We start from the raw sequence: 25223 nt of genomic DNA, 5'->3' as shown, positions 1-25223 counted from the left end.
TGTAATAAAATACTCACATTTTAAGTATATAGTTTGATGAGTTTCAGTAAATGTAAGTACCACACCAGTCAAGATACAGAACATTTCCATGAGCCTGGAATATTCCCTCATGCCTCTTCACAGCTATTCTCCCCCCGCCAGCTGCACCCCTCTGCCACTGCAACCACTGATCTGATTTCTATTATTATAGATTAGTTTTTGCCTTTTTTTAAGAAGTTCTTATAAGTGGAATCATCAGTATGTATTCTTATGTACTGATTTGTCTCTGGCTTCTTTTGTTTAGCCTAATGTACAACTGTATTTCATTCCTTTTTATTGCCAAATAGTGTCCCATTGTTACATATGCCAGTTTGTTTACCCATTCACCTGTTAGTGGACTTTTGGGTTATTTTCAGTTTTTGGCTATTAGGAATAAAGTTGTTATGAGCATGTGTGTACAAGTATTTATTTGAGCCTTGGTGACACACTGTTTAAATGCTTAGCTGCCATCTGAAAGGTTGGCAGTTCAAATCCACCAGCCGCTCTGCAGGAGAAAGATATGGTATTCTGCTTCCATAAGGATATACAGCCTTGGAAACCCTGTGGGGCAGTTCTACACTGTGCTGTAGGATTGCCGTGAGTTGGAATTAACTCTACGGCAAAGGGTTTTTTTTTTTTTTAATATTTGTTTGAGTATCTTGAAGTTCTTTTGGTGTATATCTAGGAGTGAAATGCTGGGTCATATACTAAATGTGTGTTAAACTTTATAAGAAACAACCAAATCATTTTCCAAAGAGATTGTAACATTTCACCTTCTCACCAACAGTGTAGGAGAGGACAGTCAGTTCTTATTGATTGGTACTCATTGATTAGATTGCCTGAAATTATTTGTGGAGAATGGTGAGAATGAATGAATAATAAAAATATGTAAATATGCTGTAAAACTATCAGTGAACTATGTCATGTTATTAGGTATCTGTCTGAAATATATTAATAATAAAAATTATCTATCAAAAATTGATTTTTTCCTCAGGAAGATATTTAAATACTAGGGACACTACTATATATATGATGTGGCATATGTTATAATCATATTATATATATTATGTGGTATACATATATCATATCTAATAATTATGTCTTTAATTCTTTTGCATTTAAAATTATTGTTTTTATATTACAGGTATTAACAGTGTATGCTTTGATGAGGAATCAAAGCATATAATTGCAATGAAATCTTTAGAGGGAGAAGTTGTGCCTTTTAAAAATAAAGTTCTCCTGTCAGATAATGTGGAGGTAAACAATTATTTTTCAAGTGTGAAAAAAAAAAAATTCTCCGATCCTTGTATTAAAAATAATTTAGCCAGTTTAAAGTTAATTAATTCAGGCCTTTAAAAGAACCCATCTCATATCTTAAGTGATTTGTTTTGTTTTGATCAATATTCTGACATGAAAAAGAATATGGATTTTTAGTGTTTGAAACGCAGCACATAGTAATGAAAAGATCCTTGACTTTGGAGTCAAAAAGACTAAATCTTTTTAATCTTAGCTCCGCATCTTATTAGCTGTGTGAATTAGAGCTTCAGTTTTCTCATTTGTAAAGTGGGAAACAATGTCTGTGGCAAAAAAATTTCTTTTGGAAATTAAATGAGATAACTGGATTTAAGTACACCGTATATAGTACTTGGGACATAAGTATCCAATAAGTCTTAGTTCTCTTTTCTCTTTAAAATACGAGTTGTATATGATATGATTTAGGTGAACAAGTACAATTGAAACTAGTGCATTTTTGGAGCAACAATTGGTTAATTGGTTCTATAGGACTGGAAGTGAACTGATTAAAGGCCTATTACATGTATGTAGATAAAGCCAACCAGCAATAGGCTGCATCACATTGAATTCTGATTTTCAGTTTACAAAATTATCTTCTTGGGTCAAGTTAGGGGCCATGCATAAGGCCTAGCAAAATGTCCAGTCCTGGTTAGGTCTCAGCATTTTATTTGATGTTAAATACATAAATAGGCGATTGTAAACATAGAAAATTTGCTGTAACTCTTGGGTTTGGTGAAGAGTTTTTTGTTTTGTTTTCTTTTCTGGTAATTTTGTTGAGAGCAGGTGAACAGAGGGAGAAAGGTTAAGTGTCAGTAACTGGGCTAGAGCAGTTTTACCAGCAAAGGAAAAGCTGGAACTCTGCAAGCTCTTGTGATGATTAACCAAATAGGTGGCTCTGTTGCCTGGCTCTGAGAGACAGTCTCACTCTTTGTCTTTAATTGCTTTTGAACACTGGTTCATGCTGTTTTTAATGCTGAAAAGTTCTCTGCACATGAGTAAAAAAGCTAGGACTTAGAGTTAGTTTTAAGTAAGTAATGATGAAAAGTTATTTTAAGATTGTACATTTTACCCTGATGTTTTATTGTAAATAAGTAAATAATACACCCTTTTAAAGTCATTAAGTAGTGAATTATATATATTCATTATTATTTATGAATAGTCATTATTATTTTAACTATAATCAAGTACTTGGAAGAATATATTGTTTTAATTTTGAAGCAAAATTAGGTTTAAAGAGTCAACCCAACCCTCAAATAATAGTTCATCCTAATGAAACATTTCCTTTCTGAATATGAGGTCACCAGCATAGCTTGAGTCACAGAACTTAGTCAGTTACTTTGACTCTATTGGCCCAAATCTCTAGTTTGATTTATCATAATAATACAACAAATGGGTTACTTCTTAAATGTTTATATTTTATATATGTATATATGGAGCCCTCGTGGTGCAGTGATTAAGAGCATGGCTGCTAACCAAAAGGTTGGCAGCTTGAATCCACCAGCTGCTCCTTGAAAACCCTACGGGGCAGTTCTACTCTGTCATATAGTGTCATTATGAGTTGGAATTGACCCAGTGGCAACATGTTTATGTGCGTGTGTACGTGTGTGTGTATATATATATGTACTCACACACACACACACACACACACACACACACAAACATACACATATAATAGCAATGATAGTGATACCTAACCACAAATTTGTGGGTTTTCACACTTACCATTATTCTAAGAGTTGAAAATACTGTTCTTTTCAAGTTATTTAGATCATTTATTCATAAAATAATTATATCTCTTATAATACATTTTGGGAATGTGGGAGTCAATAAGAAATTATATTCATCCCTACTGAGTAAAAGAGTAGGGGAGTCAATAGATTGTGTATTTATTTCATTTTCAGACTTGGTTAAATGGTTTATCCTTGGAAATGAAAGAAACTTTGAAACAGTTGTTGAAGGAATGTGTTACTACTGGGAGAAGTTCTCAAGGTGCAATTGACCCATCTCTCTTCCCTTCGCAGGTAAGGGGCCTTATGTGTAGAATATGTAGGTAGGCATGGTGTCATGGGAAGATCCCTGACCCAAAGGTTAGGAGGCTTAGACAACTAACATCTTTGTCCTCCGTTTATCTGACAGTTAATATGTACATCATGTTTAACTTCTGGGTCTTAGTTCTCTCAAGTATAAAACGTAGAAATTGAACTGCATGATGGTGAAGTTCTCATCTAGCTCTGTTAGTTTGCTGTAACTCAGATGCTTTCAAGCAGAAGACATGTTGAAATCTAAGCAACCAAGGCCAGTGATGAATGGCATAGGGAGGGAGGAATCAAGTATGTAGTAGCTTCCTACTTCTAGGTGATGGAGAGCCACAAGATCTAAACACTACCTCTACACCTTCCATGTAACTATCTAAAATACGGGATCTGACAGGAACTTAGCAGGGCATTAGCCTAGGTTTAAAATATAGTCACAATACAGAGCTATAATATTGGCAGGGAAGTTAAGAACTAGGCCACATGGTGGGTTATAGAGTTGATGCAGCTCAGTGTTAGTAGGCGCTCATACCTGGAATGATGCAGACTAGATGTATATTTGTTGCTGATTGGGACTAACCCTGCATGATGATGTAAGTCATCAGCAACTTTAGTTCTTCGGGGCTGTGGAAGGTAGGCATTAGAAGGTTCTTTGGTTTCTCACAGGACAATCTACCGAATGGCTTTCAAAGTTATTTGTTTTTCAGAATTTAGTTGCTTTGGAAACAGATTTTTAATGTTGGTTCTCCTAAAGTATGAGAAATTAGATGGAAAGCTTGGAACCCATTTAGATTCTTAGCCATTTTATCATTCGTGTATTTTGCACATTTTAGCATTTAGAGTCAAACTAAAATGTGTTTAAAAAATCTTGAGTTCTTAGAGAAAAATAAAAGTAATCCTCACTGACTGATCAATGCCATTGCAAAGTCAGAGTTCACCTGCCTTATTATCTCCGAAAATGTTTACTAAAATACTTTGCCAGCTTCCAGATAAGATAAAAGTTAACTTACAATAAAAGACATAATGTGAAAAAAAACCCATAAAAGTAAGAATTGCGTAATCTACATACTCCGCACTTATTGACTATGTTATTATCCAACATTTCACATTTACAGCAATAGTGAAAAATCTGCTGTTTCACTATTTTGCGCATTAACAGCGTACATCTGGCAGTGATGAACACCAAGGTGTGAGGGGAGAGTATGCTGGCTGTGATGGTGAAGGCTTTGTGTCAGTTTGGCTGGGCCATGATTCTCAGTGGTTTGACAGTTATGCCTCGTAGACTTTTTAAAGATAATTTATTTTTGTTGTGGCTGTTGAGAAAATATGCAGCAGAACATACACCAATTCAACAGTTTCTCTATGTACAATTCAGTGACATTGACTACACCCAAGTTATGTAACCATTCACATCCTCCTTTTCTGAGTTGTACCTCCCCCAAACTCACTGCCCCCTAAGTTTCCTCTCTCATCTTTCAAGTTGCTATTGTCGATTTAATCCTATGTAGATAGATTTTGAAAGAGCACAGTGCTCAATGCAAACATTCTTTACTAGTTAAGCTAAACTATTGTTTCATCTTAAAAAGACTTTAGGAGATATTTTGGGTCTAAGGTTTAAAGATTTTAACAGTTAAGTGGGTATGATATGACAATATATTTACGTATAATGTGAAATTTAATAGAAAATATGTACTATAGTTATTTATATTTTATATATAATATAAAATATTATATCTTTATAACTACATTACCAAGTCATTATGAAGGTTAAATTATATAATGTATGCAAAGCACCAGTATTGACCATTACATTTTAGTTAATTAATAATTAACTAATTAGTACATTTCCATTAAGTCCACTAAGTCTTATTGGACATGAGAATTAGCCAGGACTGTGTCTTGACTGTCATTTATGTTCACATCTCACAGAAATTGTATAGCAGTGTGTGAAAAATGGAGATTATTGATGTGCATCTGCAATAAAGAAATTCAGTATTATTGACTGAAAGGAAACCCGCATATCTCAGTATTAAGTTTGGAAGTAGCAAGTGAACAATTTTATATGAAAATTAAAGAGGTGGATTTCTATTTTTTTCCAGGTGGGAGCCACTCCACCTATGTATAATAGTAGCCTGTAAGAATTCTCATATATAGGGAAAAATCTTTTCTGAAACAAGCAGATTTGTACCTGCTTAAATGCTTCACCACATACCTGATTAAAGAGGCTCGGGAGTTTTGTGTTACAAAGTATGGAAGAGATGACTTTGCCCTCGATAGTTACCAATTGACTTTCTCTTCCATAAAAGAACTGTAATATGACATTTGTAGAATGTTTAAAGTTAGAGCCAGGCAGTAGCTTTGTCTTTCATAAGTTATAAAATGCGTATGTAATTGCAATATCATACATGGACAAAGCAAGAGGTCATTAAAAATACAGGAAAGAAAGAAAACACCAAAATGGATGTTAGAAGAGACTCTCAAACTTGCTCTTGAATGTCATGTAGCTAAAGCAAATATAAGAAATGATGAAGTAAAGAGCCGAGCAGGAGGTTTTGAAGGGCGGCTCGAGAAGACAGAGCTACGTATAATAATGACATGTGCAAAGACCTGGAGTTAGAAAACCAAAAAGGAAGAACACACTTGGTATTTCTCAAGTTGAAAGAACTGAAGAAAAAATTCAAGACTTAAGTTGCCGTATTGAAGGATTTTATAGGGAAATTATTAAACGATGCAGGAAACATTGAAAGAAGATGGAAGGAAGACACAGTCACTATACCAAAAAGAATTGGTCGACGTTCATCCATTTCAGGAGGTAGCATATGATCAGGAACTGATGGTACTAAAGGAAGAGGTCCGAGCTGCACTGAAGGCATTGGCAAAAAAACAAGGCTCCAGGAATTGACGGAATGCCAGTTGAGATGTTTCAGCAGATGAATGCATCACTGGAAGTACTTGTCTATGTCAAGAAATTTGAAAGACAACCACCTGGCCAACCGACTGAAAGAAATCCATATTTATGCCTATTCCAAAGAAAGGTGATCAAATCGAATGTGGAAATTATCGAACAATGTCATTAATATCAAATGCAAGTAAAATTTTTCTGAAGATAATTCAAAAGTGGCTGCAGCAGTATGTCAACAGGGAACTGCCAATAATTCAAGCTGGATTCAGAAGAGGATGTGAAATCAAGGATATCATTGTTGATGTCAGATGGGACTTGGCTGAAAGTAGAGAATACCAAAAAGATGTTTACCTGTGTTTTATCGACTATGCAAAGGCGTTTGACTGTATGGTTAACATTGCGAAGAATGGGAATTCCAGAACACTTAATTATGCTTATGAGGGATCTGTAACTAGACCAAGAGGCAGTCGTTCGAACAGAACAAGGGGATACTGCATGGTTTATTGAAAGTCAAGAAAGGTGTGCGTGAGCATTGTATCCTTTCACCATACCTACTCAATCTGTATGCTGAGTAAATAATCCAAGAAGCTGGACTCTATGAAGAAGAACGTGGCATTAGAATTGCAGGAAGACTCATTAATAACCTGTGTTATGCAGATGACACAGCCTGGCTTGCTGAAAGTGAAGAATTGAAACACTTACTGATGAAGATCAAATACTACAGCCTTCAGTATGTATTAAATTTCAACATAAAGAAAACAGAAATCCTCACAACTGGACCAATAAGCAACATCATGATAAATGGAGAAAAGATTGAGGTTGTCAAGGATTTCATTTTACTTGGATCCACAATCAACAACTGTGGAAATAGTAGGCAAGAAATTAAATGATGTATTGCATTGAGCCAATCTGCTACAAAAGACCTTTTTAAAGTGTTGAAAAGCAAAGATGTAACCTTGAGGACTAAGGTGTGCCTGACTCAAGCCATGGTATTTTCAATTGCCTCACATGCATTCTGGATGATGAATAAGGAAGAACGAACAATGAAGAAGAATTGACACCTTTGAATTATGGTGTTGGTGAAGAGTATTGAATGTACCATGGACTGCTGGAAGAATGAACAAATCCGTCTTGGAAGAAGTACAGCCAGAATGCTCCTTAGGAGCAAGGATGGCGAGGCTTTTTCTCACATACTTTGGACATGTTATCAGGAGGGGGTCAGTCCCTGGAGAAGGACATCATGCTTGGTAAAGTAGACGGTCAGCAAAAAAGAGGAAGATCCTCAATGAGATGGATTGACACAGTGGCTGTAACAGTGGACTGAAGCATAGCAATGACTGTGAAATGGTGCAGGACTGGGCAGTGTTTCGTTCTGTTGTATAACCCAATGACACCTAACAACAATAGCAACTGCATGAGTTAATCTGATGAATAGCATCATTTGATGTTATTCCTCTGGACACCAAAAGATATATATCAGAAATAATCTATTCAACAGTAAGTGGTAAACAGGTTTAGTACTTTCATATGAGGTGATCATGTCTTTAGTTTAAAGGAGGATATTGGTTTTCCCAGTTCATATGAGAACTGTATTGCATTATTTTTATATGTTTCCAAAGGCAAGCATTTACATTTATAATTTGCCCTAGCAGTAGCCCAGTTATATTGGTGTTATTACAGAAACGTCTCAAGCAGTGTTCCCCCATGTGTCTGTCAGTTTGTCGTACTATGGGGGTTTGCACATTGCTGTGATGCTGGAAGCTATGCCACTGGTATTCAGATACCAGCAGGGTCACCCATGGAGGACAGATTTCATCTGAGCTTCCAGACTAAGACAGACTAGGAAGAAGGACCCGGCAGTCTATTTCTGAAAAGCATTAGCCAGTGAAAGCCTTATGAATAGCAGCAGAACATTGTCTGATATAGTGCTGGAAGATGAGCCCCTCAGGTTGGAAGGCGCTGAAAAGACGACTGAGGAAGAGCTGCCTCCTCAAAGTAGAGTTGTTAACCTTAATGATGTGGGTGGAGTAAAGCTTTTGAGACCTTCATTTGCTGATGTGGCATGACTAAAAATGAGAAGAAACAGCTGCAAACATCCGTTAATAATTGGAACCTGGAATGTACGAAGTATGAATCTAGGAAAATTGAAAATCATCAAAAATGAAATGGAATGAGTAAATATCGCTATCCATTAGTGAGCTCAAATGGACTGTTATTGGCCATGCTGAATCAGACAACCATATAGTTTACTATGCTGGGAATGACAACTTGAAGAGGAATGGCATTGCTTTCATTGTCAAAAAAAACATTTCAAGATCTATCCTGAAGTATAATGCTGTCACCAACCACTAAGGCCAAAGATGAAGAAATAGATTTTTATCAGCTGCTGCAGGCTGAAATTGATCGAACATGCAATCAGGATGCATTGATAATTACTGGTGATTGGAATGAGAAAGTTGGAAACAAAGAAGAAGGATCGGTAGTTGGAAAACATGGCCTTAGTGATAGAAACAATGCTGGAGATCGAGTGATAGAATTTTGCAAGACCAATGACTTCTTCATTGCAAATACCTTCTTTCACCAACATAAATGGCAACTATACACATGGGCCTCGCCAAATGGAACACACAGGAATCAAATAGACTACATCTGTGGGAAGAGACGATCAAAAAGCTCAATATCATCAGTCAGAACAAGGCCAGGGGCTGACTGTGGAACAGACTATCGATTGCTCATATGCAAGTTCAAGCTGAAACTGAAGAAAATCAGAGCAAGTCCATGAGAGCCAAAATATGACCTTGACTATATCCTACCTGAGTTTAGAGACCATCTCAAGAATAGATTTGACACATTGAACACTGGTGATTGAAGACCAGACAAGTTGTAGAATGACATTAGGACATCATACATGAAGAAAGCAAGAGGTCACTGAAAAGACAGGAAAGAGAGAAAAGACCAAGATGGATGTCAGAGGACACTCTGAAACTTGCTCACAAATGTCGGGCAGCTAAAGCAAAAGAAAGAAATGATGAAGTAAAAGAACTGAACAGAAGATTTCAAGGGATGACTTGAGAAGACAAAGTATTATAATGACATGTGCAAAGAGCTGGAGATAGAAAACCAAGAGGGAAGAACAACGCTTAGCATTTCTCAACCTGAAAGATCTGAAGAAAAAATTCAAGCCTCGGGCTGCAATAGTGAAGGATTCTACGGGGAAAATATTAAACAATGCAGGAAGCATCAAAAGAAGATGCAAGGAATACACAGAGTCTTTATACCAAAAAGAATTAGCCGATGTTCAGCCATTTCAAGAGGTAGCATGTATCAGGAACCGATGGTACTGAAGGAAGAAGTCCAAGCTGCTCTGAAGGCATTGGCGAAAAACAAGGCCCCTGGAGTTGGTGGAATATCAATTGAGATTTTTCAACAAATGGATGCAGCACTAGAGGTGCTCACTCATCAATGCCAAGACATATGGAAGACAGCTTCCTGGCCAATTGACTGGAAGAGATCCGTATTTATGCCTATTCCCAAGAAAGGTGATCCAACTGAATGTGGAAATTATAGAACAGTATCATTAATATCACATGCGAGCAAAATTTTGCTGAAGATCATTTAAAAATGGCTTAAGCAGTATATCGACAGGGAACTGCCAGAAATTCAGGCTGGTTTCAGAAGAGGCCATGGAACCAGGGATATTATCGCTGATGTCAGATGGATCCTGGCTGAAAGCAGAGAATACCAGAAGGATGTTAACCTGTGTTTTATTGACTATGCAAAGGCATTCGCCTGTGTGGATCATAACAAATTATGGATAACATTGTGAAGAATGGGAATTCCCGAACACTTAATTGTGCTCATGAGAAACCTTTACATAGATCAAGAAGCAATTGTTCGTAGAGAGCAAGAGGATACTGATTGGTTTAAGGTCAGGAAAGGTGTGCGTTAGGGTTGTATTCGTTCACCATACCTATTCAATGTGTGTGCTGAGCAAATAATCAGAGAAGCTGGACTACATGAAGAAGAATGGGGCATCGGGATTGGAGGAAGACTCATTAACAACCTGTGTTATGCAGATGACACAACCTTGTTTGCTGAAAGTGAAAAGGACTTGAAGCAGTTACTAATGAAGATCAAAGACCACAGCCTTCAGTACAGCTTGCACCTCAACATTAAGAAAACAAAAATCCTCACAACTGGACCAATGAGCAACATCATGAGAAATGGAGAAAAGATTGAAGTTGTCAAGGATTTCATTTTACTTGGATCCACATTCAACAGCCATGGAAGCAGCAGTCAAGAAATCAAAAGACACATTGCATTGGGTACATCTGCTGCAAAGGACCTCTTTAAAGTGTTGAAAAGCAGGGGTGTCACCTTGAAGACTAAGGTGTGCCTGAACCAAGCCATGGTATTTTCAATCACATCATATGCATGTGAAAGCTGGACAATGACTAAGGAAGACCAAAGAATTGACGCCTTTGAATTGTGGTGTTGGCGAAGAATATTGAATATGCCATGGACTGGCAGAAGAACGAACAAATCTGTCTTGGAAGAAGTACAGCCAGAATGCTGCTTAGAAGCAAGAATAGTGAAACTGTGTCTTATGTACTTTGGTCATGTTGTCAGGTGGGATCAGTCCCTGGAGAAGGACATCATGCTTGCCAAAGTACAGGGTCAGCGGAAAAGAGGAAGACCCTTAACGAGGTGAATTGACACGGTGGCTACAACAGTGAGCTCAAGGATAACAACAATTGTAAAGGATGGCACAGGACTGGGCAGTGTTTCGTTCTGTTGTACATACGGTTGCTATGAGTTGGAACCGACTTGACGGCACCTAACAACAACTCAGGCAGTGTTAACATTTCATGTTTTATATAAAGACACCTGCCTTGACCTATAGGTACTTTCTATTTATGGACATCAGTTTCAAAGATAAGACAGGTCTTTACTTAAGAGAAAACTACAATTTTTAAATTGTAGATTTCACTGGTATCCTGAGAAATTGTTTTGAAAAGCTGGAAGGTTTTCCATTTATTATATGGTATGTTATGTGTCATACTTTGATTTTTTTGCATCGTACTGATTGAAGAGCAGTCATCTGTGAGGAGAGTCAGGGGAAGAAAGTATAAAGGCCCTAAACAAACTTGGTGGCTTCTAACCAAAAAACCAAACCCAGTCCCATCGAGTCGATTCCAACTCATAGCAACCCTATACGACAGAGTAGAACTGCCCCATAGAGTTTCCAAGGAGCACCTGGCAGATTCGAACTGCCGACCCTTTGGTTAGCAGCCGTAGCACTTAACCACTACGCCACCAGGGTTTCCTGGTGGCTTCTAGGACTGGAAAACAGGTCTGTGGGTGGGTGGTACAAGTTAAGTTCTGAGAGATAGACTTGGGCTCCACAACACAGTATTTGTTCTACTCCATGTTGCTCTGTTAATGTTCAGGGTGCTAGTAAGACTTTCAGGTGGAGAGTTTCAATATACAGTGGACAATATGGGAAAAATTATCTTTCCTTAAATTTTTAAAATATCTCTAAGTTACCTTACCTTTCTAAAAACAAATTTTCTTTTTATTTGATAGATATTATGTTTGGCAGAACAGATTAAATTCACTGAAGATGTAGAAAATGCTATCAAGGATCATAGTCTTCATCAGATTGAAACACAACTGGTGAATAAGTTAGAGCATTACACTGACATTGATACAGGTTCTGAGGATCCAGGGAATACTGGTATGGAAAAATACTTTTCTACCTGCTTCTGGGTTATTTGAACATTATTTTAGTATTCTATGTGAATTTATCTGTTGTGTTTTTGACTGTATAATTTTTTGTTTGTGTGTGTATTTTTGGTGGTTATTCTGGGAATTAAAATATGCATATGCTTTATACTCCAAATAAAACATTTTACCACTTTAAGTGGGATATAGAAATCTTACCACTATTGAGATTCCTTTATCTCCCCTTTTTTATGTTGTAATTCTTTTATATTGAAAACTTCATGAGATTGTTTTAAACCATCACATATATTTTAAATAACACAAGTGGAGGAAAATAGTCTGTTACCTAGATGTTTTTGCCTTTCCTTCCTTCCTCATGTTCCGGGTTTCCTTCTGATACCATTTTTCTTCTGTCTGAAGAGTTCGCTTTAGCATTTCTTTTAAGCAGGTTTGTTTTCTATGAATTCCCAGATTTCTTTCATCATAAAATGTCTTTATTTTACCTTTATTTTTGAAAAATATTTGCGCTGAATATAGTACATAAATGTCGGTTGACAGTTCTTTTCTTTCAGCATTTTACAAGTGTTATTCTGCTTCTTTCTGGCTTCTGTGCTTTCTGTTGAGAAATTCACAGTAATTTCAATCGTTATATCTTTTATACGTGTTGTTGTTTCCGTGGTTGCTTTGAAGCCTTTATCTTTTTTTCTTTTTAGCTTTCAGTAGTTAGACTATGATGTATCTGGGCATGGATTTTTTTCTTTTCCTTTTTTCTTTTTGCATTTATCCTCCTAGAGGCTCTCTGAGCTTCTTGAATATGTAAGTTTATGTTTTTCTCTAAATTAGGGAAGTTTTCAGCCATTATTTCTTCAGGTATTTTTTCTGCATCATACTCTTCCCTCTTTCCTTCTGGGACTTTTACAACATGAATGTTGGACCTTTTTATGTTGTTCTACAGGTCCCTGAAGCTTTGTTCAATTTTTTTTTTTCCTGAATTTTTTTTCCCTCTCTGTTCAGCTTGCATGATTTTTATTGCTCTCTTTTCAAGTTCAGTGACTCCTCTGTCATTTCAATTTTGCTATTGAGGCTATCTACTGATATTTTTAAATTTCTGTTTTTGTATTTTTAAGCTCTAAAGTTTTCATTTGGTTTTTCATGCATGTTTTATTTCTTTGCTAAGACATTCTGCCTTTTCATTTGTTTCAAGAGCATCCACTTTTACTTGTTTGTGCATTTCTACAATGTGCTTTAAAGTCTTTTACTGATAATTCTAACATCTCTGTCACCTCAGCACTGGTATCTGTTGATTATCTTTTGTTACATAAGTTTGAGATTTACTTGGTTCTTTATGTTGAGTAATTTCAGATTATATCCTGGGTGTCCTGGATATTGTGTTATGAGACTCTAGGTCTTGTTTAAATCCTCTAAAGAATGTTCGTAATTTTTGTTTAACTATACAATTGATTTGGTTGTGTTCAGGCTGCAGGTTACGACCTGTGATTGCGGCTCCAATGTCCATCCTGTTTTCAGTGTCTTTGCAGTGTTATTTGGATCTGTCTTGCATGTGTGCCACCCAGTGGCCAGTTCTCAAAGTTTTTGGTTTGCTGTTTCAGATGAGATTTACTGTTGTGCAGAATGGGGGTGAACTCCTTTCCCTCAGAGTTTTAAGCACCTCTGGGTTCTAGCTGCCAGCACTGTCACTGCCTGAAGATGTCTTTCCTGCTCCTCAAACCTAAGCTAGAGGGCTTCTCCTGAAACTCTTTCTGTCTGCACCAATCTGGGTTTCTGGATACATTTTTTAGGCCTAGGTATATCAGAAGAGGGTGGGGAAGAAAATTCACTGCTGATTTGGTGGTATTTCTAATGCTGGTCTTCCCCAATTTTTCTGGTTCATCAAATAGCAGCTCAGTGCATGCTGTCCAGGTTTTACACCTGCATTCAGAGGGAGAGCTAGTGTGGAGTATGCGTACTCTATCATAATTGTTAACTGGGACCCCTCTCCCATTGAATTTTCATGTCTCCGTTTTCACATACAAAATTTTTAGGTCTTATTTATTGGTGAATTTGACATTTTTTTGTCTTGTGTTACTTATATTGCTGTATCATTCAAATGTATCAAAAATTACCTTTTAAATTCATTGAGAAATTATCTGAATATACATAATCATGAAGCACATAAGTCAAAGGCTAGCATTTTTCTCTAATTATCTTCATTTGTGTACAGAATATGGCATTCTGGAGCTTAAACTTAAAGCATTAATTCTTGACATTATTCATAATATTGATGTGGTGAAGCAGTTGAACCAGGTTCAAATTCATACAACTGAAGACTGGGCTTGGAAAAAACAAGTTAGATTCTATATGAGAAGTGATCACATGTGCTATGTTCAAATGGTGGATTCTGAACTTCAGTATACTTACGAGTATCAGGTATGACTATTGCCAGAATTGTTTTATTTTTCCAGTTAGAAATTATTTATTTTTAAGAAAATTTGCCACTGGAAGAAAGTATTTTATTTCAGTAGTAACTTTTCAAGAATTTCTTTTTTGGGGGGGGTCCTCTTTCTGTTTCATCTGAATTAAAAATATGTAAGAAAAAATTAAAAAAGCATTCTATTTACAAAAAAGTTAAGTATTACCAGTGTTGTATTGAATTTTCTATCATTTTGCTTAGTGTACCATTTATATGGAATTTGAAATAGATCTTTACACCAAAGGTAACTGAATATAGGCAACCTCAATAGAAACAATTTGTTTTGTGCCTCTTTACACAAGGCCAAACTGAGAGCAATTGTAAATATGCTAAAATATTTTTGTTAAATTATTTCAGTTTGTGAGGTAAAAGAAGAATTTTCAAACAGATAGTTTAGCTTGTTCTTAGAAAACCCAGCTGTATCCTCTCTGCCTTTTTTGTCCTCATGAATCACCAGAATATATGACAGTTTTGTTGATAAGCGTATGTCTGAAGAGCTGCCAGTTGGCTCTTTCAAAAAGAAAATGTATTTTGAGACCCAGATCTGTCTACCTAAATTAAGGAAAAGCCCTTCAAACTGCAGCTGGAATTTGGACTCTCTATATAAAAAAAAAAAAATTTTTTTTTTTTTATATATTGTTCCTAAAGTTAGTAGAAATTTTGAGACTTATTTGAGAACTTAAAATTATTACTTTCATAAGGAATTTTTCAAGTTAATTACACTTTGAGGTATCCAAAGTTGCTCTGTTTTATGGAAATCATAGATTCAAGGAAATAACTGTATGAATTTTAAAATATGAACAGGAATGATCATTGTTGTATAATACATTTTTGGAAGCATTTGTCTTAGAAGTATATCTTTGTGTTATTATTAAGAACTTGAGATAACTATTTGGAAAACCCAACAGTATTTTAATTGAGGATAGAATGAAATACAAGTTTGAGAAATAACTAAGTTTAATTTCAGTTTGTACTCTAGAAAATTTCTTTAACCGAAAAATGTATTTTGGCCATTTTTCTTTGCCAAAGCCTTTAACCTATTTATTGCATTTTAGCTATTTGACTAGAATCTTAGCACTATATAAATAATTGTTGACTAGAACATGAACATTCTGACTTTCTGTTTCCTGGTATAGGGTAATGCTCCCAAGCTGGTTTATACTCCATTGACAGATAAGTGCTACTTAACTCTCACTCAAGCCATGAAGATGGGACTAGGAGGAAATCCTTACGGACCAGCAGGAACTGGAAAAACTGAATCAGTAAAGGCTTTAGGTGGACTTCTTGGAAGACAAGTTTTAGTGTTTAATTGTGATGAGGTAGATCTATTTTTTTTTTTTTTTTTTAGATCTGTAAGTATTGATCAAACTATATGATAGTGTGTTACTCATATGTTTGGGTTAGTTCCATGACTTATATATGAAGTACTTCATTTTAAAATCATTTTACTTTTAAATCACTTGAAGACAGAACTGGTTTTCATTGAAAGTAAAATGGAGAGAGACTGCACAGAGTAGAAGTACGGTAGTCCCAAAATGTTTCTATAGAGACCTATTGCCAAGAAATAATTTTAAATACAGACCAAAGGTTTATGTTACATTGTAAAAAAATGTTTTTAGTAAAGAGACTATTGAATAGAAAAGGAGAAACCTTAAATTCATTTAATATTACCATTTTTGGTACATTCTGTGTAGGGTTTATTTTCCTATTTTAAAATTAACTGAAACATAGTCGTTTTATTTGTTTTGATCTGTACACTTTTCAGAATACTTTCACATGCATCACTTTGTTTTTCATAGAAACGTCCCTGGGTTTTGAAAGAGTACCTATTTAATCCCTACTTTTTAAAGAACAAAAGAGGCATAGATGGGTGAAATGATTTGCCTGATGTTATAAATAAATGATATAAATATTAAATTATTATTAGAGATTTTAACTATTTCTTAATGAGTATAATTTTTATTGTTATTTTGAAGGGCATCGATGTGAAGTCAATGGGGCGAATATTTGTTGGTTTGGTGAAGTGTGGGGCCTGGGGTTGTTTTGATGAATTCAATAGACTGGAAGAATCTGTACTGTCTGCAGTATCTATGCAAATCCAGACAATCCAGGATGCCCTGAAGAACCATAGAACTGTATGTGAATTACTTGGCAAGGAGGTATGGAATTCTGCTATTAAATATGTTGTGAATTTAAAGAATTAAAATGTTTTATAAAACTTGGTATTACTCCTATTCAGGCAATGTTCTGTCATCTTCTGGTACCCCTGTTTCTAATCTGTTACTGTTGTTAGACCTTTTTACCTATGAAATGTCTCTGAGGTTTCTTTTTCCCTGTTTGGTCCCGCTTCCACCATTTGTTTTCAGACTTTCAATATTGAATAATTCAGTTATAATAATATTTGCTGAGATTTATTGAGCAACTTACCGTCTGTGCTGGCACTCTGCTAAGTACTTTAGAACATTATCTCATTTAATACTTAACACAGCCCTTTGAGGCAGGTACTAATATTTTTTTCCCCACTTTAGGGATGAGAAAACCAAACCTTGAAAAGTTAAGAGTAAGTAGTGTTGCTGGGAATTAAACTTAAAAAAAAAACCCTGTCTAATTGTGAAGCTATTGCTTTAAATCACTATTCTGTGTAGATGTTGAAGCTATAAACATTTAGCATTACCTTGCTCCTCATTTCTCAGCATAAACCAAAAACTAAATGTGCTGCTGTTCAGCTGATTCCGACTCATAGCAACCCCACAGGACAGAATAGAACTGCCCCATAGAGTTTCCAAGGAGCACCTGATGGGTTTGAACTGCTGACGTTTCGGTTAGCAGCTGTAGCTCTTAACCGCTATGCCAGAAGGGTTTGTAAATTCGTGTTATTAGAATGTAAACTTCTTTGTAGATAAAATGTAAAATTCTGTATGATATGTAGTGCTGAATACACCGAAAGTTATTAGAAGTGTGAAATTTTTCCGTATCTGTAATAACATTTTCACAATATACATATTTTTCTGGGTAGGCAAAAAACGGTAAAGACCCATTCTAAAATGTAAACGTGTTATTTGTATATGCTTAAACTCTTTCTTTATAAAGAAAATAGAAACTATTATGTGAGAATTACCTCTCTGCCATCGAATTTACCTGCTTCCATGCTCATTTTTTCCCCCTTTTCTCCTCTTAAAAAGAAAGAGCTTTCCTGTGTCTTTGGTTTTCTTCATTCTCCCTTGCTCCCGACGGGGTGAGACTCGTGGAGCATCTTAGATGGCCTCTCACAAGCTCTTAAGACCCTAGACACTGCTCACTGAAGTAGAATGTAGAACATTTTCTTTATAAACTGTGTTATGCCAATTGAATTAGATATTACCCAAGAACATGGTCCCTGCAGCCTTCAGCCCAGTATCCCTTTTTTTCCTTTATAGATTTCTTGATTTTTCTATTCTAGGTGTTTCTACCTCTAAATTGCCCATTTCTCGCTTATACACATTTTAGCTTGGCTTTTATCTTTAGTGCTTTGCTGAAAATGCTCCTCTTCTGCACTTCCGTGTCACAGAGTTTAACACTCAAGGATAGCCTCTTTGTATTATTCGGTAGTCTGTGAATTCCAGAAGGGTGTAAACCATTACTGACTTCAGTTTAGGGTTGTCTTCCAAGTCCAAGTGCTTAGCAAAGTGCCCAGCACAAAGAAGTCTTTTAGCAAGTATGTGTTGAAGACACTCAAACTTAGTTACCATCTCTTAAACTTTCAGTCTCAAAAAAACTGAATGGAGAGAACCTTGGCAAAGTAGTGTCGTTCCCAAGGAGTTTATTGTATGTTGGGTAAGGAGATGATTAGAACATTGGGAGTTAACTGTTTGCTATGGTATAAATTTATGTGTAGAAACATGTCACAATAAATGTTTTTGGCAACATTTTATATTTATAGTTTCAAATCTTTGATGACTTTTTAAATTAATATTTCAGGTAGAAATAAATTCTAATTCTGGAATTTTTATCACTATGAATCCTGCTGGAAAAGGCTATGGAGGAAGACAAAAACTGCCTGATAATCTTAAGCAGCTTTTCAGGCCAGTAGCAATGTCTCGTCCAGACAATGAGCTTATTGCAGAAGTTATTCTCTATTCGGAAGGATTTAAAGATGCTAAAGTATTGGGCAGAAAATTGGTAGCTATTTTCAATCTATCTAGGTGAGTTTTCCCATTTTAAATATTTGTTGTTTCAGTGATTGATTATGGTTATTAGTCTTTATTTTTCACATTTGCCCAATTTACTTGTTCAATGATTTTCATATTGGTGATTATGTTGTACTTAAAGCATTGACATGAAAGATTTTAGTTTGAACAATAAAAACATATATGGCTCACAAATACTCACTTTTCTTAATTGCTCTTCATTTGATCTTACCTTTCTTCCTTAAAATTGGACCACTCCAGATAAATGATTGTTATTGAACTAATTTACCAGCTTACCACTCAGAAGCTACTGTTCTTTCAATAGGATCTTCTACAATCTTATGTCTTATTTCTAATAATAGAGGTTGACTTTTAGCTTCTTTGGGCAGCCTAGAATTCTAGTCCATATCACTTAAGAGATAGGGAGAACTAGACAACGTCAGATATTGAGAGCAAGATGAATTGATTAGGGACTTAAGGAATGAAAGTAAAAGTGATTGTCATTAGTGTCTTCATTACAATAGTTAGCTAGTTCATGGAAAGTTCATCCTGAACCTTGAGAAACATCCATCTTCAACAGCTTACTTGGGTGATCATTTTCTGATTGACCCCCTTATATAAATTAATGGAATATCAGTACTCATTTATATGTGTCAGTAGTTATACTCTGTATTTATTTGAATGTGATGATAAAAAGATTTTCTTACTGTAACTTGATGTCTTAAGATTTCCATATCTTAACCTCAGGGAACTTTTGACACCTCAGCAACATTACGATTGGGGCTTAAGAGCTTTGAAGACAGTTCTGAGAGGAAGTGGAAATCTCCTTAGACAGTTGAAGAAAAATGGCACTAAACAGAATGGTATGATCGATTATTCCAAATAGCCTAATTTATTAATAAACTTTTAATTTTAGAATAGTTTTATATTTACGGAAAAATTACAAGAATAATATAAAAGGATCCCATATGCTCTGCCTCTAGTTTCACCCACTGATAGCATGTTACATTTGTAACAACTAATGAACCAATATTGATACATTGTGTTTCAACTACTGTCCATACTTCCTTCAGGTTTCCCTAGTTTTTAACCTAATGTCATAGACTATCTAGTGTGCATTGAATATTAACTAGCTGTCATATATATAGGAATAATTTAGTCCAGTTTTCAAATTTTGGTGTGCATCCGAGTCAACTAGAGGCTTGTTAAAACAGAGTGGACCCAACTCCAAAGCGCCTCATTGCATAGGCCTGAAGTGGGGCCAAGGAATTTGATTGTCTGGTCTTGAAACAAGAACAACAGGAACCTTTGAAACACATTAGATTCTTAACCAGGATTTTCTCCTTCAAAGAGATCATATCCCAAATGAAATTTTCCTTTTCTTAATATATTTTAAGATTAATTTTTTTTTTTTCATTTTAGAATAATTTTATATATACAGTAAAGTTTCGATGATTGTACAGAGCATTCCGGTCTACCCTCTACCCAGCTTCCTTTATTGTGTTATTGTCAAAACTAGGAAACTGATATTGGTGTGTTGTTATTAACGAAACTCTAGACTTTGTTTGGATTTCATCTCTTTTTCCATTAGTGTCCTCTTTCTGTTCCAGGATTGGTTCCAAGGTACCCCAGTGCGTTTAGTCATCATGTCTCCTCATTCGTTACTGGCCTATGGCAGTTTCTGAACGTTTATCTTTCATGACCTTATTAGTCTTGAATATTACTGGCCAGGTGTCATGTAGAATGCCCCCCAATCTGGGTTTTTCTCACGATTAGACTGAGTTATGAGTGTTTGGAAAGACGGCTACAGAAGTGAAATGCCTTTCTCATTATATTATATCAATGGGCATATCATAAGCACATGACACCCTGGTTGTGTCAATTTTATCACTTGGTTTGCCAGGATTCTCCACTATAAAGTTACTATTTTCCCCTTTCTTTATTCTGTTCTTTGGAAGCAAGTTACTAAACCTAGCTCTCCCTTAAAAGCAGGAGGCACAGATTAAGCTCCACCTATTAGGTTTTATTTTTTTATTATTAGGGAGGTGGTATCTGTATACATTATGTGAAATTCTTCTGTAAAGATTTGTTTCTTCTCCCCCATTTATTTCGGAAATTATTTATTTATATTGGTTGGACTTCAGGAATTTTATACTTTGTCACTTTTTTTTCCCTGCTCAGATAAATGATGCTTCCATCCCTAGATGTCTGCCTTCTTGAAAGGCTTAGTATTCGACCTCTTCAGACTTATTATCAAAAACCAAATTAAAATACTATGAAAACAAGAGACAGCCCAGAAAAAAGGACTACATGATATTACCTATTTGCACTTTAAATGATCAACATTTACATATTAAAAAAGGAGACTACATTAGCTCTATTTTTAGCTTGGCATATGCCAGGGTCCAAACCCAGCCAAACCCACTGCTATCGAGTCAATTCTGACTCATAGTGACCCTACAGGGCAGAGTAGAACTGCTCCACAGAGTTTCCAAGGAACGCCTGGCGGATTCGAACTGCTGACCTCTTGGTTAGCAGCTGTAGCACTTAACCGCTACGCCACGAGGGTTGCCATGCCAGGGTAGATATAGTTATTTTGTGAAATACTTAAATTACTATTTTTCATACCTGCAGTATAGAGGATAGTTTATGAATTCAGTGCTTGAAATAAACTCTGATGAGGCCAAGCCTCTTTATATATATTTAAAGATAGCAATATTAAGCAATTGTAGGGGAAATACCAGACTAAAAATAGTTTCTTTGCCTTAATTTATATATGCTATCGGTCATCAGCTAATGCCCTTGATAATAAGAGTCTGGCAATGATCTTAGTATTTACATTTGGTTTAAAGGGAGCTTGTGATTTGGCTTTGAGTAAGGCTGATCAAAGATAATTACTTAGTTTGTTAATTTTTAGTCTTAGGACTTAAAATCTCTGAGAAGCAGTACTGGTATATTTGGAGAGATGCCTGGATATGGAATTAGTTTACTGGGATTTGAATCCCAGTCTGATACATAATGCCATGTTCTCTCAGAGGAATCACTTAAATGCTTAGAGACTCAATTTTCTCATATGTAAAAATGGAACAATAATAATAATACTTGCCTACGTCATAGAATTGTTATAAGGATAACATGATACAAAATAAATGGTAAAGTGCTATTCAAATATAAATGATAATGGTAGTTTATTATTATTTAAAATATGGGCACTTTGGGATTCAAATTCTATGGAAAAGAGTCCTTATCTCTTAGAGATACTTATTTTTCAGCAGTCATGAAATGGTAAGGTGATTTTCTCAGTTTACGTGATGTAATATAAATGTCTTTAAATGCTACTAAATTTTAGTGAATCATTTAAAGACTAATAATTCATATCAAGGCTGTAGAGTACTTTAAAAACTCTCTTTATAGTCCTTAAATTGGTAACAGATATTTTAAAATGAAACTTTTTCTTCAGTTAATGAAAGTCATATTGTGGTACAAGCATTGCGGCTTAATACAATGTCGAAGTTCACGTTTACTGATTGCACCCGGTTTGATGCACTGATTAAAGATGTCTTTCCTGGAATTGACTTTAAAGAAGTAGAATACGAAGACCTAAGTGCTGCATTAAAGCAAGTCTTTGAGGAGGCCAACTACGAAATCATACCCAATCAGGTAACTGTCAAGAATATTTTGTAGTATATTGACTCTCACTCCCAGTTAATTCTGTTCAGCCAACTTATGCTTCGTCTTTCAACTTTAACCTCACTCCCTCAGGACAGTCTTCGCTGATTTTTAAGTCTAGATTTAGTCCGCTTGTTATGTGTTTTCACTACTCTTTTCGTATATACTTGTTTAATGTTTAATTGTGTATTTGGGTAATATTGATTCTCCCCCAGCAGATAATAATCTCCACGAAGTGCAGGATATGTGCCTATTTTTACACAGTATCTTATTCCCGGTGCTGATCAGAGGGAGCCTTGGTGGCACAGAGGTTAAGAGCTAAGGTTGCTAACCAAAAGGTCGTCAGTTAGAATCCACCAGCCGCTCCTCAGATATCCTATGGGGCAGTTCCTCTCTGTACATTATTGGATCACTATGAGTCTGAATTGACTCGACGGCGACAGGCCTATCATAGTGGCTGAACTAGATCCATCATATATATTTTTGATAATTGATTATATGTGCTTTAGTTTTATTTTGATAATTGATTCGGAGAAATTTCTTTTAAAGAGTCTTATTGTGAACCAAAGATATATGTTATAATGAAGACCTTTCCCCCAATTTTTTTTGAATGAATGAATTCATGAGTGAATAAAATAATGAACATATTGTGTTGCCAAATACTTGGAAAGCATCCTTGTTTCTTTTAATGAAGTAATGACTCTAAAGATCACATTGTAAACATATGTTCACATTTGCCTGCTTCTCTTTAAGGCTTTATCTTCCATTAAGAAATCAAAGGGTTAATTTACATGTTTTGGAATAGAGAAGATGTTATAGAATGGGAACAGAATTGTGTATGGTTGAACATTGTAAATTATGTATGAACTTTTTTTTTTTCTATTAGATCAAGAAGGCTTTGGAATTGTATGAACAGTTACGCCAGAGAACGGGAGTCGTTATTGTTGGTCCAAGTGGTGCTGGCAAATCAACCCTTTGGAGAATGTTAAGGGCCGCACTTTGTAAAATTGGCAAAGTGGTAAAACAATATACCATGAATCCCAAAGCTATGCCTAGACATCAATTATTAGGCCATATTGACATGGATACAAGGGAATGGTCTGATGGTGTTTTGACAAATAGTGCTCGCCAAGTGGTTCGAGAACCTCAAGGTTGGTCTCTATTGTATGATCCGTTGCATTCCTTAATAATTTTTAGACAATGATGGAACCTGTCTATAATGCTGTCCTTATCAAGGCTTGTACATGACCATAACCTACCTTGTGTGCATTTGATATCTTAGCAACTATTTTGCTTCAGAGGGGCCCAAGACATGCTATCCTTTTAATGACTTATACCCTATAAAAATGTTATTATAATTTAAACTCAGGTTAATTTGGGTGAATTTTAATTCACAAATAGAGTAACTTGCTGAATGAATAGGAAATCTTTAATTGGTGAGTTGATAAAATAAGCAAGATGACAAATTTTATTTGGGGTTAAAATTGTGTGTGAATATTTTCAACTCATCACTCTGAAAACAGTGTTTTGAAAATGTAAGTGGTAAAACAGTAGACTTCCTGGTCTAAATTTTTTGACTTCATATTTAAAGGAATTTTTGGCCAGAATCAGAAGAGACTCCTCACTTTTTTCTGGGTCATAATTTAATTTATAGTTATTTTCTAAGGCAATGAGTGGCAAGTTCAGAACTCTAAGAAATTTTCAATGAAGTCCCTTATTTTCTATATAATTCTACATTAAGTAAAAATAAGATATTACCTGTACTGATTTTTCATACTTTTATTAGTGGTATTTCCTTCTTTGAATTGTTTCAAAGGTCCGAGTACAACTTTAAGTACAACTCAAGACCACTCCTATTTTAGGAAGACTGAATAAAAAAGGTTTGTCCCTGGAAAGACTTGTATATACAGCTCATTCACTCCTTTTCCCTTTTAAGGTCTTCAGCTTCCTTTTTATATATCAGCCATTTGACAGTGGTGAACTTTTTGTTTTCATGTAGGGCACTGAGTATAAATTTTCTGTATTTTCTAGAAGTAGTATCACATAACAAACATGCATACATTCTTTTGACATGGAAGAAGACAAAGGGCTGAAGAATATCTTACAGGTGTCTCATGAGGATAGAAACACCTAAGTCTCCAACATCAGGCTTTCTTTTACTGAGTTTACCAATTCTGTATGTTTGTAGACAAATAAAACATTATCACATGGTATGTAATTGAGTCATTGGCCATCTGAGCAAGGATTGTCCATGGGTTCTCGAGCACATTCGCAGTCCAGATTGACATGAAAATTTTCAACTTGCTCACTTTTTTGTTTTTTATACCTAGATTCACTAATATAAAATGATATTTATGGAAATCACTTATAAAAAAGAGATTGTTTTATTCCTTATCATTAATTTATTATTATTGCATATTATTTTCACTTTGTTTTATTTCCTATATTTTGGTTTGAAAATAGATGTCAGCTCATGGATAATCTGTGATGGTGATATTGACCCTGAATGGATAGAATCTCTGAATTCTGTATTGGATGATAATCGTCTACTCACTATGCCCAGTGGAGAAAGGATTCAGTTTGGCCCAAATGTTAACTTTGTATTTGAAACTCATGATTTAAGTTGTGCCTCACCAGCCACAATATCTAGAATGGGAATGATCTTTCTTAGGTAAGCCATAAAAGCATTTGAGTACATTATATATTGAATACATTCAACTATTATTTGGTTTCATAGCTAAGTAAATAAATATATGGATAAATTTATGAATATTTATTTTCTCCATTTTGATTAATTTTTTGCTTGCTTTTAATTCATTCAGATACTTGATTTATTGTAATCGAATTATTTTAGCAGTTTAGTCAGTTTCAGTTTCTAAAAAAATATTATTTTTGTTTGTTTAAATGAAAGAGCAAGTATTTAATTTGTTTTCCTTCTATTTTATTAC

At 35.3% G+C, this 25223-nt stretch overlaps 1 protein-coding gene across 6 annotated transcripts in view; it reads left to right on the top strand.

Moving 5' to 3' along the window:
* Window positions 1-25223, top strand: part of DYNC2H1 (dynein cytoplasmic 2 heavy chain 1) — a 412907-nt gene that overhangs the window by 46326 nt on the left and 341358 nt on the right. For all 6 annotated transcript variants that reach the window (XM_049889447.1, XM_049889448.1, XM_049889446.1 and 3 more), the window contains exons 29-39: window positions 1163-1275; window positions 3213-3332; window positions 11833-11983; window positions 14192-14397; window positions 15577-15759; window positions 16417-16599; window positions 18398-18621; window positions 19354-19469; window positions 22067-22266; window positions 23162-23426; window positions 24739-24946. In XM_049889447.1, coding sequence (XP_049745404.1) covers window positions 1163-1275; window positions 3213-3332; window positions 11833-11983; window positions 14192-14397; window positions 15577-15759; window positions 16417-16599; window positions 18398-18621; window positions 19354-19469; window positions 22067-22266; window positions 23162-23426; window positions 24739-24946 — 1969 coding nt within the window. The remainder of the gene's footprint in view (window positions 1-1162; window positions 1276-3212; window positions 3333-11832; window positions 11984-14191; window positions 14398-15576; window positions 15760-16416; window positions 16600-18397; window positions 18622-19353; window positions 19470-22066; window positions 22267-23161; window positions 23427-24738; window positions 24947-25223) is intronic.

The sequence above is a fragment of the Elephas maximus genome, chromosome 7 (assembly GCF_024166365.1).
Source record: "Elephas maximus indicus isolate mEleMax1 chromosome 7, mEleMax1 primary haplotype, whole genome shotgun sequence".
NCBI classification, from domain to species: domain Eukaryota; kingdom Metazoa; phylum Chordata; class Mammalia; order Proboscidea; family Elephantidae; genus Elephas; species Elephas maximus.
This window is presented reverse-complemented; position numbering and strand designations above follow the sequence as displayed.